The sequence below is a fragment of the Medicago truncatula genome, chromosome 1 (assembly GCF_003473485.1).
Source record: "Medicago truncatula cultivar Jemalong A17 chromosome 1, MtrunA17r5.0-ANR, whole genome shotgun sequence".
Classification (NCBI taxonomy): Eukaryota; Viridiplantae; Streptophyta; class Magnoliopsida; order Fabales; family Fabaceae; genus Medicago; species Medicago truncatula.
The window spans coordinates 5,582,375-5,600,690 of NC_053042.1; the positions used below are offsets into that span (position 1 = coordinate 5,582,375).

The 18,316-nt window shown below is 29.9% G+C and overlaps 1 protein-coding gene across 1 annotated transcript; it reads left to right on the plus strand.

Moving 5' to 3' along the window:
* The first annotated feature begins 5,008 nt into the window (after nucleotides 1–5,008).
* LOC11414521 (protein RICE SALT SENSITIVE 3) lies at nucleotides 5,009–7,675 on the plus strand. Its single transcript, XM_003589082.3, has 7 exons — nucleotides 5,009–5,195; nucleotides 5,332–5,385; nucleotides 5,558–5,689; nucleotides 5,821–5,929; nucleotides 6,055–6,096; nucleotides 6,272–6,328; nucleotides 7,003–7,675. The coding sequence occupies exons 1-7, from the start codon at nucleotides 5,053–5,055 to the stop codon at nucleotides 7,429–7,431; spliced, it is 966 nt and encodes a 321-aa protein (XP_003589130.1). The 5' UTR covers nucleotides 5,009–5,052; the 3' UTR covers nucleotides 7,432–7,675.
* Nucleotides 7,676–18,316: the final 10,641 nt, after the last annotated feature.

Consider the following 18,316-nt stretch of genomic DNA (forward strand, 5'->3'; position numbering starts at 1 on the left):
AATTTCAGTTGTAGGTCAAATAATCAAGGATGTTTAAAATCGAATGGAAAACCACAAATCTAAAATAGCAAGAACAGTGTTTGAATCATAGGTGTTTTAATTTCAAAATCAAATCAAACTGCATTGTGCCGTTAAAAAATAAAAATAAAAATATCAAACTGCACTGTGACCACTGTAATTTAAATATGGGTTCAAGTTATTTTTTGGACAGTTTTAGGGTAAGATATTGTGAACAGTCTAAAATTTACTATTTTTTAAACAGTCTAAAAAAACAGTCTAAACTACTTATATCACTGGGTTTACAATTTTCGAATAATATCTATGCACGGTATTTTTTTTTTTGAAAGATCTATACACGGTATTTGTGCTGCTGTTGTTTATATATCTGGCTCTTGGTTACTTTTTATTTGACTATATATATATATATATATATATATATATATATATATCCCTTACTTCTTTAATAAAATGAAATGAAATGGAAGCCGTACATCTAACTTGCACAATTCTTTCATGTCAAAAAATTACAGTAAAAAATATTTTTTCCACCCATAATATTTTTGAGGTAAATGATCTCTGAATTTGATTTATATAACTGAGAAGTAAGTGAAGATTAACGAAAAATTGTTTCATCACTATGAATTAAACTCGGATATAAGTCTAGTTTATTCCTTTAGGTGGAGTGTATTAATCACTTGCATCCAACTTCGTGGTTGAAAAATAGGTTACTTTAGCATTGAGTAGACATATAAGTGAATTAATCAATATTGAGATAATTATTTCACCAAACTGAGTTGGTGCTGGTATATTGCATCTGTTAAACTTTAAGCCATGAAATAATGAAATGAGTTATGAGAATAATAGATGTATTAATGTAGCTGTCAGTTAGCTTGCTTGCCCAACCTATGGGTGCATCACCTACTTCGTGTTTATTTTAGCCTGGCCCCATTCTCTACTTTGTAGAGCAAACATTAAAAACCATGTCCCCTCGTACCCCCTTGGGTGGTCTTGTAATCTGAAAGTTAAGTTTTGATTGCCTTGGCTTATTGTCCAAGGACTTATGAGTGACATAAAGTAGTAACCTCTCTATCTTTTTTTCTTTTTTTTTTATCAAACAACTAAATGCATTAAACCAGGAAGGGCAAGAACCCCCAAACAAACAGTTATTACATCAAAAATATAGTATATGATAAATAAGAGATAAAGATAGTTATTGAAAAAAATAACTCTAGAGTAACACCGATACTATTAGTTAAAATGTATAATTGAAAAAATAATCAATTTAAACGACATTTCTTTTGTAAATATGATAATTATTACGAGACAAATCATATGTATTATTTTTTTTTTTGTAGAAGATAAAGTAGTATAGTATGATCAATATATTAGTTGGTATGCTAATTTTAGTTGATCGAGTGTTATGTACTACTAACTACTAATTCACTTATAAGTTTTTATCATAGGTCTATTATTGATTTTTCCATTATTTGTTTCCCAACCTATTCATCGAAGAAATGTTAACGTTGGTATATCAAAGTTGATAATTCACTTAAGTAGTGTGATTTTTAGTTTATAGTAGTCTTTTTTTGTACGTGTAGTTTATAGTAGTTTTTTTTTATTTTTTTTTATACAAGTTTGTGGTAGTTCATGTTTGGGTTTCTGTCATATTTAGTGCATTGTTGTGTTGGTTGGTAATCTTGTACTCACAAGACTTCTTTGATTCGGAAGTGTATTAGGGCTAACCTATTTGGCTATTCACCCTTAAAACAATAGTAATTTTAGTGCATGTTCACTAGATTTGCTAAAATAACGAAGATCATAGTGATTTCAGCAAATCCACCATCAATAATCTGGAAAATGTAAATATTTATAATTCATTAGATTTCGTTGTTTCACATTCATTATCTATACTTTCCGAGTTGTCTACTTGAGAGATAGCCACTTTGATAAAAAAGAAATAAAACAAGTTTTTATAATAAAAGATACATATGTTTTGTTGCCGACTTGATAATTAGTCTCATAGAGGAACCAAAAGACCTAAGTTGTGGTATAGACACCTACTAGAGATAAAAATAAAACATAAAAACCTAAGTATGGTGGATTAGAAAGAAAGAAAGAAAAAACTTTATTTTTAAGTTAAAACTTGATAAGAATCCCAAACATACACTTATATTAGTTAATAATGAATTGAGTAAAGATAATACAAGTGTAAAAGACTTTTTTTTTTTTTTACCAAATATATGTGTGTGTAAGGAAGTTTATTCAAATGTACGTGTTGAATTTATTCAACCAATGCAGTGTAACACGGTTAGTAAATAGTTAAATCTCTTAAGTAGTTACTCGGTGTTCGATCCTAATAGCATGTGTTAGGAGATCTCAATTCTTAAATAGATCTTAGTGTCTGAATAAATTAATTATGAACTTCTGATCTCAACTAAAAAAGTGGTAGTGGTAAATTCAATTGGTATTGAAAAAGACTACACTTGCAATGGCAAACATAGTGCTGAATTGAGTTTGCTGTTGAATATGACCATACTTGCAATAGAGACAAAGACAAAACCCACACCACACGCGATAGATTGTGCTAAAACGATACCTATAATATGTTGAACTCAATCCAATCATTTAACGTTGATACTCTTATTTTTTTTGGTATATACGGTATAACCGAAAGAAAAAAAAAATATCAATAAGTTTAGTGTCTATAATTCACTTTTTAAGTTGAATAAGTGAAGCTCCCTAAAAAAAAAAAATTGAACAAGTGAGGTGTTTTGGGTTTTAACCCAAACCCCGACATTTTATTTTGGTAGTGACATGAGATTTATTTTTGTAGTGACCCAATCCCTTACATATAAAAATAAATTGTTCTTGCTAATTGAATTATGCTCGGAAAAATTGTGTCAACTGACAAACTAAATTTTTTTTTTGTGAAGAATTTGCTAATCTCTTAAACTCGTGCATTCTCAAGCAAGTGAAGTTGAACTCAACCTCGTTACATTATATGACATATATTCTACATTTTTTCCTTCCCATCCAAAGCATGACTTGTATACACGTATATACGTTTTTCATTATTTTTCTTTGTATGAAAATATGCACCTCAACATAATTAACCATATTCTTCTTCAAAAAAATAATTAACCATATTCTATTGAATATATTAAAATTTGTATTTGTCAAAATTGAAAAATTTATGACAAAAAAACACGTACGATTCACTACAAAAAAAAAAAAAAAAAAACACTTATGATTTGAGTGTCATGACCAAATCAATGGCTAACTACGAAATCATTTCCGTTATTAATTAAAAAAATGAAAAAAGAAAACGATAGATTTGGATAGCAAGACGCCAAGACCCACAATATATTGGTCCAAGTTAAGAGATTTGTTCTTCTTAAGTAAGTGGTTATGAGTTTGATTCTTAACTATTGCGTGTGAAAAAAATTTGATTGGGAGGAGTAACTCCGTCTTGTGTGCCTCATAGATTCTTCCATATATATTAAAGGATATTTCAATTGTACGCGATTCAAATCCAAAAAAAAAAGAGCAAGTTATAGAGAAGTAGCAAGGAATCAAACCTCTCTTTGCTAGTGCTAGTAGAGGAAATAGCAAACTCTAACTGTTGGGTCAGGAAGGGGAGTCCGGGGGGTCATCCACATCGAGGATAGAACAACCGCATAAAGAAGAGAGACGCCACACATTTACCCAAAACCTTAAGAAAATGAGTTTATGAGTCCTCTTATTTATAAGATGTTCAACCTTTACTCTTTTATCCGATGTGAGACATATAACTTCCACTCATAACTCTCTTAGTTCAATGTGATGAACCAATCTAACAAAGCTTCCTCTCTTGACCCAACATACACCCACCAAATTAATTATTGTTTAGATAATAGGTTTAGTTTTTATCATGGTATGCATTTCAGATTGCATAAAAAAATGTAACATAATCACAAATATGTTGATAATAATTAATGCGGTCAAAAATTTGAAGGAAAAAAAAAAAACTTATTAAAAGTGACAGATACAAATCTCAAGATTGTTATGAATTTAGGCAGGGAGACAGAGGTAATGTATAATAATGTGAAAAAATTTCATGAAAGTCAACATCAGTTGCTATAAGTGACATTACATGATATTCTACATTTTTCCTTTACCATGCATTCTTCCCAAAGAATGATTTGTCAAACGCCTTTTATGACCCTCTTTCTATGAAAATTTCATATCGAACAAATTAACCATTTTCTGGTGTACACATTCAACCTAGTAATTGACAAAATTGAAAATGCATAGCAAAAATACACTTATGATTTGAGTGCAACGAGCGAAAGCAATGCTTGATTAAGAAATCATTTCAATTCTAAATTAAAAAATTAAAAAAAAAATGTTTTAAAGAAGCAAGTTATAGAGAAGTAGCAAGATAATGAAACCTCTATTTGCCACTCAAGCAAATATCAAAACAATTCATTTTTAAGAAGATTTGAAATATAAAAGGTTAGAGGTCATTTTGCTCTTTGAATGTGTAAGGAGTTGTCACAGTAGTCCTTCAATATATCAAAGTTTTAAAATAGTCTCTGATTGTGCGATTTGTTAGTCAAAATAGTCTTTGACACTAAAATAATATCTCAATACTCACGATAACTCTTTTTTTATAGGAATTGAAATGACAATGCAAGTACATATAAGAACTGATATAATAATAAGTAAGTATATTTAAGTACTAATAAGACAATATTAACGAAGTATTTTAATGTCAGAAACTATTTTGACTAACAAAGTGCATAATTAGGGATTATTTTAAAATTTTGATATATTAAAGGATTATTATGACTACTCGTTACACGTTGAGTAACCAAAATGATGATTAGTACTCCAATTATAAATGTCACTCACTATTCACCGGTGAAGCTGAAAGGGAAAGTCTAGGTCCCACTCTAAAAATTACAACCATAATGGAGTGAGTGTGGGTACCATTTTGCAATAGTATTTAACATTTTGGTCCTTCAAATGTGATCATTATACTCCCAACCCTCTCCCCACTCTTTTTGCACAATGGAAAGTGGACTACCTTTGCTTCATTCTCTCTTGCAACATACTCTAAGAAACTTATGCTCATTTCCTACCTCTTCAACTTCTTCCAAATGGGTCTATGCTGTTTTCTGGAGGGTAGTGCCACGTATCTTTCCTCCACCAAGGTAAAATATTAAATATTAAACTAATGAACGTAAAATATTCAAGCAAAAAAAAAAAAAAAAAAACTTTTTTTCATAGTATAGGAAATTTGACTTTATGTTAATGTTTATAGACAACTAATGTGCTTTGTTTTTTAAGGTGGGAATTTGGAGGGACTTCTCTTGATCGTTCCAAGGGAAATAAAAGAAATTGGTAAGTTTTATTTCATGGTGATAATATTATACTATATGTTATATTTGTCTCATTTTAGTTATAAGTTCTTTTGACCAAATAATAACAAATCATGGAGTATGTAAAATATTAATATTAGTACATGAAAATATGTTTGATTGCATTTGAAATAATAGCACGTTTTGTTTGTTAGGATTATTGTATGGGAAGATGGATTCTGTGATTTTAATGAATGTGAGCAAAGGAAGAGTGGATGCTTGAATGAAAGATTTGGAGCTGATGTATTCTTCAAAATGTCTCATGAGGTTTATAGTTATGGAGAAGGGTAAGAGACAAAAACATTTCTCAACCCTTGCACATTCTTGCCATGTTTAAGAAAATAAGATTGTACTATCTTTTTAGTGAGACAAAAAAGTCTGTTGTTTGATGTATATATTGCATATAAATATTATGCAGATTAGTGGGGAAAGTTGCAGCAGATAATGGTCACAAATGGGTTTATAGTGACACTCAAAATGGGTGTGAAGCTAACTATGTTGGTCCATGGAATGCTTCAATTGATCATGTAAGGGATGTTGTTTTTTGAAAGAAATAAAAGCAGAAAGTTTTTCATATTTTGTCCTCCTTTGTTCAAATTCTAAATGTTTTGATTTCTCTTTCTTTCTATAACTGTCTTTTAAATTTTTACAGCAACCAAGGGCATGGGAGTTTCAGTTAAATTCAGGCATTCAGGTTAGTTGGTAAATTAATTCAAATAATGACACAAAAAAAAAAAAAAAAAAAAAACTTCATTTTCATGTTAATTATGTGAATAGCAATATTCAAATTTTCATGTTAATTATGTGAGTATCAATAGCAATATTCATGTTAATTATAATGCTATCAATTTACTATTCATTTTTGGTAGACTATTGCTGTCATTGCTGTCAAAGAAGGCTTAGTACAACTTGGTTCATTTGACAAGGTACTGCTCTTTTTTCCTTCAAAATATGAGTAAGCAACAATTTTGGTCTTTAAATATAATATGCGTGGCAGTGTCGCAATAGTTCTTGAATGTATCAAAATTATAAAAAGATACTTAAACACATTTTTTTTCGTTACTTAGTTTAGTCCTTTAATCCGTCTTTCATTAGTTAGTTTGGTCTTCAAATGTGTTTTTCATTAGTCAACTTGATCCATAAAACTATTTATATAAAACACACCTTAAGATGTTTTTGTAATTTTGATACCCGTAGAATTCAAGGTTTATAGTAACAACAATGTATCACACATTTAAGGACCGAAATGAATGATTATTGCCTACATATTTGAGAAAACCGTCATTTTTGTTCTTTAATGTGTCAAGCAAGTCCTTGATGTGTCAAAATTACAAAACATGATGTGTCTTTGCTAAGTGAGTTTGGTCCTTGAATGTATCTTTCATTAGTTAGTTTGATCCTCAAATATATCTTTCGTTGGTCAAATTAATTAATCCATAAAATTACGGACAAAAGATACACTTAAATTTTCTTTTTTCCAATTTTAATACATTCATGGACTATAATCGCACCGGCCCACATATTCAGAGACCAAAATCACGATTTACTCAAATATTTCACATTTCTTGAAAATCATTATCAAATCACGAGTTGTGTTCAGATTGCAGAAGATCTTGATTTAGTACTCAACATACAAAGGAAATTCAGCTACCTCCAAACCATACCAGGATTGCTTTCATTTCAAAGACCACAACACATACCATTTCAACATCCATGCATTACCAAACCAAATTTCCAAATGATGGAAAGCAATGAAATTTCTAAGAACCAAGTAACCAAACTTAATAATATGCAAGATGAAAGATCCAACTATTTCTCCATGATAGCCATAAACTTAGGTAGAAATCATCCACAAAATGGAACATCAATGCCACCACTTTGGTCACCTCCACTTTCTTTGCCTAACAATCACATTCAACTTCATGAAACAAATAGGATCAATAACACAAGCCACAAAGTGAAGATTGAAGAGGGTACATTTCATATTGCTAATTATGGAGATCAAAAAGGAAAGGCAGGGTGGTCCTAATTCCTAAACAAATAACATTAGTTGTAGTAATTTGCATAATCACCCTTAATTTTAGTACTTTGCATGTAATAATTATTTATATAATTATGAGAGAGATGGTTGTATTTTGTACCACTGGGATTAGGCCACAACAATGATATGGGTGACACATTTTATGTGTGGCAAATATTCAATCAATCATAGTTATGTACTATTTCTTCTTCCTTTTGTGCATTAATGCTAAATATAAATGCAATGCTGATAATATCTGCTACAAATTATTATTGTGCACTAACATTTCACCTTTTCTTCTATTGTGTGAAAGGACATTGATGTTGCCTCAATACCTTGTTGTCGGATCTCAATTGTCTAAATTATTTCTAAGCCATACAAAATGCTTATTTCATATAAAAAAACTTGAACATAATTGAAAAAGTTGTAGACTAGGAAGTGTAGAGCATTTATAGTTTGAAGAACATTTTTTTGAACACTGTTACCTTTTTTTTAAAGACAAAAGGAAAAATATATTAAATAAAAATAAAGAGGTACAGAGCTGTGGGACATTAGACCTGGCCCATAATCAGGCCGGATCTTGGGGTGTTCAAATCGCTCAATTGAGCTGGACCACCCTAAGATATGGGTCTAAAAAAAATTATAGTCCAGTACTACTACTAAGTACTACCCCACTACTCCTCAGTTTCCAGTTTTCACTTTCTTTTTCCGTTGTCTTGTTTTACGCCTATTAGAATTGGATCCTCTTGCTTTTGATGTTAGGTGGGAGTTTTTTTTGGGATGGTGGTTTGAGTTTCCTCATGTATACGGTAGTGATTTTCACCTTTGATTGTACATCATATATACGGCACCTTGTGTTTATCTTTTAAAAAAATTTAAATAGAATATTGTTCTTTTAAAAAAATACATTTTTATTTTATTACGGGTCTCTTTTCACTTACAGAGTCAAGCCTCCGGATTCGTAGAAACGGGCCTGCCCATAACAACCTAATTGAGAATACATCATGATAAAACATTCAGCTGAAACAACCCTAATCAATTCTAACAAAACAAACACTCTTCACGGACGAAAGCACTCTTACCTTGTTTTACTTGTTTCCTATTTTCATATATATATATATATATATATATATATATATATATATATATATATATATATATATATATATATATATATATATATATATATATATATATATATATATATATATATATAATTTAGAAAACAAAGTGAAACTGAAACAATTTTAGTTAAAGTGATAGTAATGATCAATTTACAATTATCTATGATATGCGAACTTCATCATTTACAAATTACAGTTACAAGGTCGAACTTTTATCATCGAATTGACATTTTTCTAGATAAACTAAAACGAAAAAAAATAACATGACAACTTTGTAAATCAAATTGAAATTTCTTCAAACCAGTCCTCGTGAGCTTAGCTCAGCTGATAAAGACAATGCATAAATATATACAAGGTTCAGGATTCAAATCCCGACCACCATAAAAAGAAATTTCTTCAAACCAAACATATCTAATCTAATTTACTGAGAAAGCTTTTTCACCAAGCAATTTAAGAGAATGAAAAAGTAGTTCCAATTATAACATTCATAACTTTGATAAATGCTTGTTAGATGGTAGTACTAGACTACTAGTACATGTGTAATAATCATTTAACCAATGGTAGCAAATCTCTCATAACCTCAAGGGAATAAAGATCTCAAGTTACCCGTTACCTGGGCTAGATTGCAAGTGGAGTGGGACAAATGTGTCAGACCTATCCCTATGAAGTGTGGTGCTCCATTTTGTGGGCTGGTTTTGAAAATGAAATGCAAGAAAAAAGAGTGATAATTGAATTTGAAAGTCTGCATCAAAGCTGTTGTAGGCGACAATTAGTATTTGCCTCTGGTCCCCAACAGCCAACAAACACTACACTCTTTTTCACCAAAAAATCTAAGGCCTATGAATGGACGTACAGTACATAGGCAATGCTAAAATGATATTGGGGTCGCTTTATTTGGATACAAATTAGAATAATTGTTCATTTAGAGAATTATTTAAACTTGAGGATCGGGTATAGTCTCTAGATTAATTGCTATCTTTAAGACTTGATATTAAGGAGAGGTCTATATCCTTAGCAAACGTTATTCCGGTTAAACATACGGTAAAAACTTAACCCGTAAACTTAAATATCCGTGTTTTTGTACATGTTGACGAAGATAATAAAAACATCTTTGGAAGCTCATTTTTAACTTGACACATCATAATGGATGTGAGACCAATGATACTTTGAGTAAACAAAAAAATATGGAAGGTTCATAGAAGGGCTAAGAAGGGTAGTGAAGTGGTAGAGAGAAGTTAGTTGGCAGTGGGAGGGTGCTCTTGTTTGTCATAAAGAGAGAGTTATAGGTAGGGGTAAGAATAGACTAAATCAGACTTTAAAATATCGGAGTCTGGTCTATGACTTGTCGTAGGATTTTTTTATTTTTTGCTAAACCAATTTAAAAGTTTGACCTCATCTGAAAAATCTATTTACAGGCTTTTTTACATTAAAGATATAAAATAGTTTATTTTACCTACTTTTAAATAGGCTAACAAACTTCAAATCTATTTAAAAACTTATTTGCTATTGAATTGTTAATTTTGGTTTTCTTGAGTTTTATGTTATTGACTTTGTTGGATGCCTCTTCACCTCATTCTTATGCAAATGGTTTTGCAAAGGTTCGAACTATAATGTGCAATCCAAGCTATTAAAAAAAAAAAACATTTGCAATCAATCAAAGCGCCCTTCACTTGTAGTTGTGAGAAACAAAAAACAGTATTTCACTCCTAAGAACATTTCTAAAAGTCTTTACTAAAGTTTTCCAATATTTGTATTAAAAAAATTAAAATTAGTTTTCTTCGGTGTAATATTATATGTTTAGATAATTTTTCTTAAACGTTTGTCTGACAAAATAAATTTATTTAGATTATTTTTATCAAGAAATATTTTTGAACAGGTAAATACCAAAAACCATATGATTTTTGTGATGTAATATGTTTATTGGGCATAAGTCTCATACTATAATACTTTTTTATAATAGAAATTTGGAGCAATGGTGCCTCACTATAAGACAAAGAAAATGTTTTTGCTTGACGAAACCATCAAATATAAGGTCCGTCTTTTACCCTTATATGAAATTTTTATTTTTATTTTTAATTTTGGAGTTCATGTAATAGTTTTTTTTTTTTTTTTTTGAGTCGATGTAATAGTTTGTTTATATAATTGTACTGTAATATTAATATAAGGAAAACAGTAAAAGAAAAAATTACTAATATTAAGATAGTAAATGAGTCCATGTGAGTATTGTTTAGTTAACATGGATATTGCATTATATTCACTAAAAAAAAAAAGGATATTGCATTATATATATACAATGATTGAAGTTTGAACATTGAATTCTCCACTCATTCACCTTAAAATTGTAGAATTCTAGCCATCAGAATACATAACAAAGAAAAATCGTAAATAAAACATCCCAAATACAAAAAGGATAATAGAAAAATACAAGAGATCTTGCTTTCATGTAAATGAAGCCAATCTTGGTTTGACTCACCGATTTAAAGCATGCCCCAAACATATAGTTAAGGTTGGTTTGCTAGAGAAGAAACATCTTTGCTCGAAATATTTAGTTTTTTTTTTCTCTCATTTTGATATTGCCTTAGGAGTCAACATATATTCAAAACAACACACATGGAGAGAAGAGTGTGGTGACTTAAAATCAAATCAGGAATTTTACGTCTTCACCAACGAAAATACCTTTTTAGGTTAAATACTTTTCCTCGAAATATAATTTAGGTTAAATTATATTTCTTGTCTTCGAGTTATTTTTAGTTTTTAATTTGATCCTTTAAAATTCTGTTGTTCTATTTTGCTCTCAAAAGTTATTAACACTATACTTTTGAGGCTAAATTACATTTTTGGCCCTCTAACTATTTAATTGGTATCGGATTGGTCCTCTACCTAAAATTTGATTTATTTGGGTCTCTTAAGTTTCTCATCGTTACTACATTTAGTCCTTTCCGTTAAATTTAATTTAAAAAAAACGTTAGCTTTTATACAATCGTCATCTTCATTCACCTTCATCAAAAAACAGCAAAACAAAAATCTGAAAAATAAAATAAAATTCTTCATACAACTTGAAATCACTACTCTATAAACACCTAATTTTTCTGCATCTTATTCCCCTTCTTCAACATCATCTTTATCACATCATTATCTTCCACCCCATCATCATCAAATCTGAGCAACCAAATCAACCAAAATCTCAAACCCCCAAACTCAGAATCGAATTCAAGAAGAAACCCCATATCAATTTTGAATTTAATTTGTCTTTCAACAAGGAATCATAATCGAAAAAAGGTTAGCAATTGAGTATAGAATTCATTTTATGTCATTCAAGCAAAGCATATTTATCAGATTCAATTTATCCCTTTTTATTTTTCCCCCTTTCAGAACCCTAATTTTATGTTGGTAGTGCTCGATGTTGTTGTTGTGGTTAATGGGTTGTTGTGATTGTTTGTTGTAGGGTTTTGTTGTTGTTGTTTGTTCATGTTGTTGAGTTTTATTCTTGCTGTTGTTGATGGTGTTCTTCCTATTTTCCAGAAATTGATGAACCTTAACGTTTTTTAATTAAATTTAACGGAAATGACTAAATGTAGTAACAGTGAGAATCTTAAGGGACCGAAATAAATCAATTTTTAGTTAGAGGACCAATCCGATACCGATTAAATAGTTAGAGGACCAAAAATATAATTTAACCTACTTTTGATTTTTTTGCGAATGTATCATGTTTGTTCTATATCCTAACTAAAACATCTTTCTAATTCTCTTTTTCTTTTCTTATACGCTCTTAAGATATTCATCAATATGTGGTGTTGTTTTGAAATCTGATTTGTCAATCAATCCATTTATTCACTAAAGTCATTTGTGGACCACTTAATTCAAGTCTACTCTCTTGCTACTTGTTTATCTAATCTCATGTTCAGTTTCTAAATTACAGGGTACAAAAGAACTTATCAAGTTCATGCCATATTTTTAAACAAATCAAATACACTAAATTGAGCATATATTTAATATTACGGTGGGTATGTCAGACTCACAACAGTTTCCATGATTTTTCAAAAAAAACCACTTTTTAACTTTTGCAAAATCACGGTAGATCACCGTAATTCTTACCTATTCACGATGAACAAACATACACCAAACAAGTTGTTCCCATCAAAGGCATGAATATGTTCATTTTCATTGAATTCATTCAAATTATCTCACTCTACTCCTATTTATTTACTTGTTCATTCTCTAGATTTTCAGCCGTGGAAAATAATTTATTTGGATTTACATCGTTATGAACAGAAATTGTAGGATATTTGACAATAAATTTTTCATGAGTACACTTTTGAGATTCAACGTTAATTCAATTTGTTTCTTTCTTTTCTGTTGTAGATGTCCGTGAAGTTATTTTCTACGCAACTAGTTATAAATCCGTTCTTCGCACGGGTTGAATATCGCGTTTTTAAAATACTTTGTTATACACGAAAAATTAACAAATTAAGGAAAATAACTGTATTTTTTAAAGAAATAACTGCATTTTTCACATTCTAGCAAATTAACGGAAAGAGCAGAATAGGAGTGAAAATGCAAACTTCATATTCATAAAAAAAAAAATATATGATTGAAAATTACAAAACATAACCACATTTGCATCTGCTCGTAAAAAATATTGAGTGATGGTGATGAAAATTTTCAAATGCACCCTCTATAAACAAAATATATGTATAGATGTAAATCAAATGGTGATTGTAAGGTTTTTGCTTTATGCCATTGGAATCATTTTCCGTCCGTTTTTTTGGCTTCAATCTTGATTCACCTCCAAGAACTATGACATGCTTTCGAACAATTTGGTTCTCATGTCCATCTAGTAACATATAGTGATGCTCTAATTGAATAAGGGAAACCATTTAATCCACCTTCTTGTGATTCAACTCTTTATCTCATCATTGTCTTTTGGAATAATTAACCCTTCACTTGCTTGCGCTGCATTTGTTTTCAACTCTTTCAAATGTGTAATAACTTCAGCTAGTAAGGATGTTTTGTCCAACTAAGGATGTTTTGTACAAATCTAATAAGTACAAATCTAATAACTTCAGCTAGTAAGGATATTTTGTCCAACTAAGTTAAAAAGGTACACAAAAATGTTAGATTCTGAAAGATTAACATATATACCATGTTTGTATATTTGTGTAGACATGAATTTCATGATTCCAAGTGTAAGCATAACTAAGTTGGACAGTTAATATTAACATTTTTTTTTAATACTTTGTCCCTTGAAAACCAAAAGCTACATTACACAAAAAATAAGAATCAAGACTTCAAAAGCATTTTAAAAATAACCCCTTTCTTGATGCACCCTTTCTTCCCTGATATGGAATTTATATAAGTGCAAAAAATAAAGCATTTTAAAATCAATCCAGTAACTTCTTAAAATATAACCTGTGTCAAATCACTTGTGGATTTAAAAAAATCTCCATCATCACCTATAGGCCATCCAAGAGAAAAGCAATCAAGTGACCTGCAACAACAACAACAACAAAAAACAGTCAAGTAATGCATGATGAAATGAAACAAACCAAGTCAATTTTAGTAATAAAATTCTGAAGGAAAACAAACCAAAAATACTCATTTAGATCATCATAGTTGCACCATGCTGAGTGTGAAGCCTTTCCATTTCTGTTTGTTAAGGATCTACTTAAACAAAAAGACATAAAGGACTAATACGGCACAATGAAATAACTTAAAGGATGATAGGTTCAATTTTGCCTAATAAATATTTGGGTTTAAGAAAAAGTAGTAAATGCTATAGTAGAAGTGTCTAGGTAACTAATGCTTCTGTTTTACTGTTACAAGTTTCTATTCATAATTCCTTAACATTAATAAATACCTAAATACCAAAACCATAAAAGTTCAAATGTTTCTTATTTATTATTTATTTAAAAATTTTACATTGCCGGGCTTAGGCCCTCATCGATATAAAAAAAAAACAAAAAAAATAAGAATTCTACATTGTCGCTGTAGGAGTTTAAGGTATCATTTGACCTGACTTTTTTTCAACTTCTCTACATTTTTAAGGACAAGTTAGTCCAAACACATATCAATTAAGTACTTACTAAAAAAAAGTAATTTTTTTGAATGCATAAAATTGAATGCAATGAGCTTTGGCCAAAAGTTGTTGAATGTTACTTTAAAAAACCACTTCTCGACAATTTATTTCACAAGCACATCTTTTCAACTTACACCGGAAACCTTTTCTTTTATTTTTTAATATGCTTAATTACACTTTTGGTCCTCGTGTTTTGGCCTACTCACGAAATTGGTCCTGCCCTTTTAAAACAGAACAAAACGGTCCTTCAATTATCATTTTTGTTGTATTTTTCGTCCTACCTCCTATTTTCAAACTCCATAAACGCATAGAAATGGCAGTTTTAGGCGGTTTTAGACCTACCCCTATGCTCAACCATGAAATCAACAAGGAATAAAACATGTGGACACAAGGAATCTATTCTATTCCGCACATTAACCAAAAAAAAACCCTAATTTGAAACATATCTTAGAAATTAGGATTTTTTTTTGTTAGTGTGTTGAATAAAGTGGATTCTTTGTACCCACATATTTTATTCCTTGTTTATTTCATGGTTGAGCATAGGGGTAGGTCTAAAACTGTCATTTCTCTGCGTTTTTGGAGAATAAAATGGGGGGTAGGACGAAAAATGCAACAAAAATGATAATTGAAGGACCGTTTTCTTCTGTTTTAAAAGGACAGGACCAGTTTCGTGAGTAGGCCAAAACACGAGGACCAAAAGTGTAATTAAGCCTTTTTAATATTATATTTCAATATGTTTTTTTTCTTCCATTTTAACTTTATTTTATTTTATTATTTTGAACCGTTCCATTTAATTTTTTTAAGGATGTTCCATTTAATTTTATTATCTTTTTTTCAAAGGAATTTTATTATTTTTTTATCACTTATATATTTAATTTCAAAATCATTTAATCATCACAGCCTTACAAATATTTTTATTCACGCTGTCATTTAATGATACCAAATATTTTTATTTTCTTTCTTCAACCTCACAAATATATACACACACATTAACGATTAGAGTAATATTTTATGTCCCTCTGTCTGTTTTGTTGTTACGCTAATGCATATAATTTTTTTAGTGTTGCTTGGTTGAGTGCTACCTCACCGATTTTTTTTAACTAATTTTCAATTTTTATATTTTTAAAAACTTTTAACTATTTTCCAATTTTTTATCCCAAATTCAGTTGTTCTACACTACCTTTGTGGGATATTAAGATACCGTTTGACCCGGTTTTTTTTTTCAACTTCTCTACATTTTTAAAGAGAAGTTAGGTCAAATACGATATCAATTAAGTACTTACTAAAAAAGGTACTTTTTTTTAATGCATAAGATTGAATGGAATGAGCTTTGGCCAAAAGGTCTTGAATGCTACTTCAAAAAACTACTCGACAATTTATTTCACAAGCATCTCTCTTCAATTCACATTGGGCACCTTTTCTTTTATTTAATATTATATTTCAATATGTTTTTTTTCTTCCATTTATTTTTTTTTGAACTGTTCATTTAATTTTTTTAGAGAGATTCTATTTAATTTTATTATCTTTTTTCAAAGGAATTTTACTATCTTTTTATCATTTATCTATTTAATTTCAATATCATTTAATTATCACAACCTCACAAATATTTTTATTCACAATGTCATTTAATTATACCAAATATTTTTATTTTCTTTCTTCAACCTCGCAAATATATACACACCCACATTAGCGTTTAGAGTAATACTTTATGTGTTCTGTTTTTATGTTACGCTAATGCGTATAATTTTTTTGGCGTTGCATAATGCGTATAATTTTTTTGGCGTTGCATAATGCGTATGATTATTTTTATAAAATTTTGATTTTAATTAAAAGTAAAATTGTAGATGTCTTTTTTTCAAAAAAGGTCTAGATGTCTAAAATAATTATACTTATATATATATATCACCGTAACAAATTATGCATATCTTTTTCTTATTAAAAAAAACTAAACATATAGGTTTCCATGACACCAACAATATAACAATATAATATCTTTTAATATAAATTCTTATCTTTTTGAAAGACACCAAAAATATGGTATTTTTATAACGAAATTTGTTATAGAGTATAATTGAAATAGAAAAAACCAACTATTTTGATATTAATTATGTTATTATTTCAGGCTCCTTAAATTGTTTCTCCTATTCAAATATTTAACAAGTCATTTATATGATGATACAAATTTGAATTACACAAAATAAACGTTATTGAGTAAATACAGTATTTATAATTTTTTTTTATTTTTAACATTTTTAGCCTTCAGAAAATATTTTAAACATTTCAATGTTTTGTCCTCGTGAGTTTAGCTCAGATGATAGGAACAATGCATAAATATATGCCGAGTCCGAGGTTCAAACCCTGGACACCATAAAAAAAAAATCAATATTTTGCCAAACAACATTTAATTTAAAAATAGCTTTAAATTAAAACTAAAAAAACAAAGAAACCAAACAACTTTAGCTTCTTTCTTAGAGACCTTTATTTTAACTTTGTTTTGAAGTAACTTTTAGACGGTAAAAAACCTTGGCCAAACGGTATCTAAGTTCATATGGGAACAATGTTTCACTTTCTTCTTCATAAGATGTCATTTTCTTCCTTTTTTCATGGTTCTGAGACCATGCATGACTTGAGTTGACTGATTTTTTTGGCTTGATGGGTTCATTTTTCGACACTGTTTTAGTTTTTCTTCATCATAGGTGGTTTTTCGACACTTGAGTAAACATGATGATGTGCAAGCTTCGTTGCATGAGTGGCTTGTATCTTGCTAAATTGAAGCATGTATAAATGAAGTAAGCCTAGCCATGAATCATTACTTTCAATCATAGAGAAAATAACACCAAGATGATCCCAAGAAGAGACACAGTGTAACTGACACCGTGCCAACTTAATTGCAGCCTTTGTATGTTGCAACCTACTCTGGAGCCCTTTCACAATCAAGTGCAAAACAGCACTTAAACCAAGTTTGGAAGCCAAAAATGATTGTGCAGTATACGCTGTGAGCTTTAACATTGTTAACGACCAATGGGTGAACATAAAAGGGAACTCAAACGAATTTCCACCACTTATGCAGTAGCCATGGTACAAAGTGAGGAAAATTTGAGAATTCAAACTATCAACTTCAAGTGGCACTATAATTTGAAAATGGGAAAATTCAAGTGTATCAATCTGAGAACTAGCACTTATGTCTTGAACACTTAAAAGAAATTGAAGCACAAAAATCAATTGTACCCATGATAAAGGAAGCATTTTCTTGCGCCTAGTTCTTTTCATCATTCTAACTTCAACAGCCTGGATCTCTTCTATAGTTTCCTCATGATAAAACATCCACTCTAACAAGCTTTGGACCCAAACAACATAAATGGTGTCATTGTCTATCCCATGAAGACCAAGCTTGTCCTCAAGGTTGCAAACTGTCATCCATGACATCCAATACTTCCAGTTCTCATATACTTTGTCTATTACTCTGGTGTAGCAATAAAAAATCAAATAACTCGAATGGACAATTGAAACCAACCCCTTCCTGTTATGTTTGTTCTTGTACCAAGCTACTTCAAATGCAAAATAAGCAATAAGACTCAACTTTACATATAACTTGCTAAAAGTATCAATTAGCTCACACAGCTCCTTCAACTCAACTTTCATAATCAAAGTCATGGTGTCATTATAAACTAAATGGCCAGGGACAAGATCATTT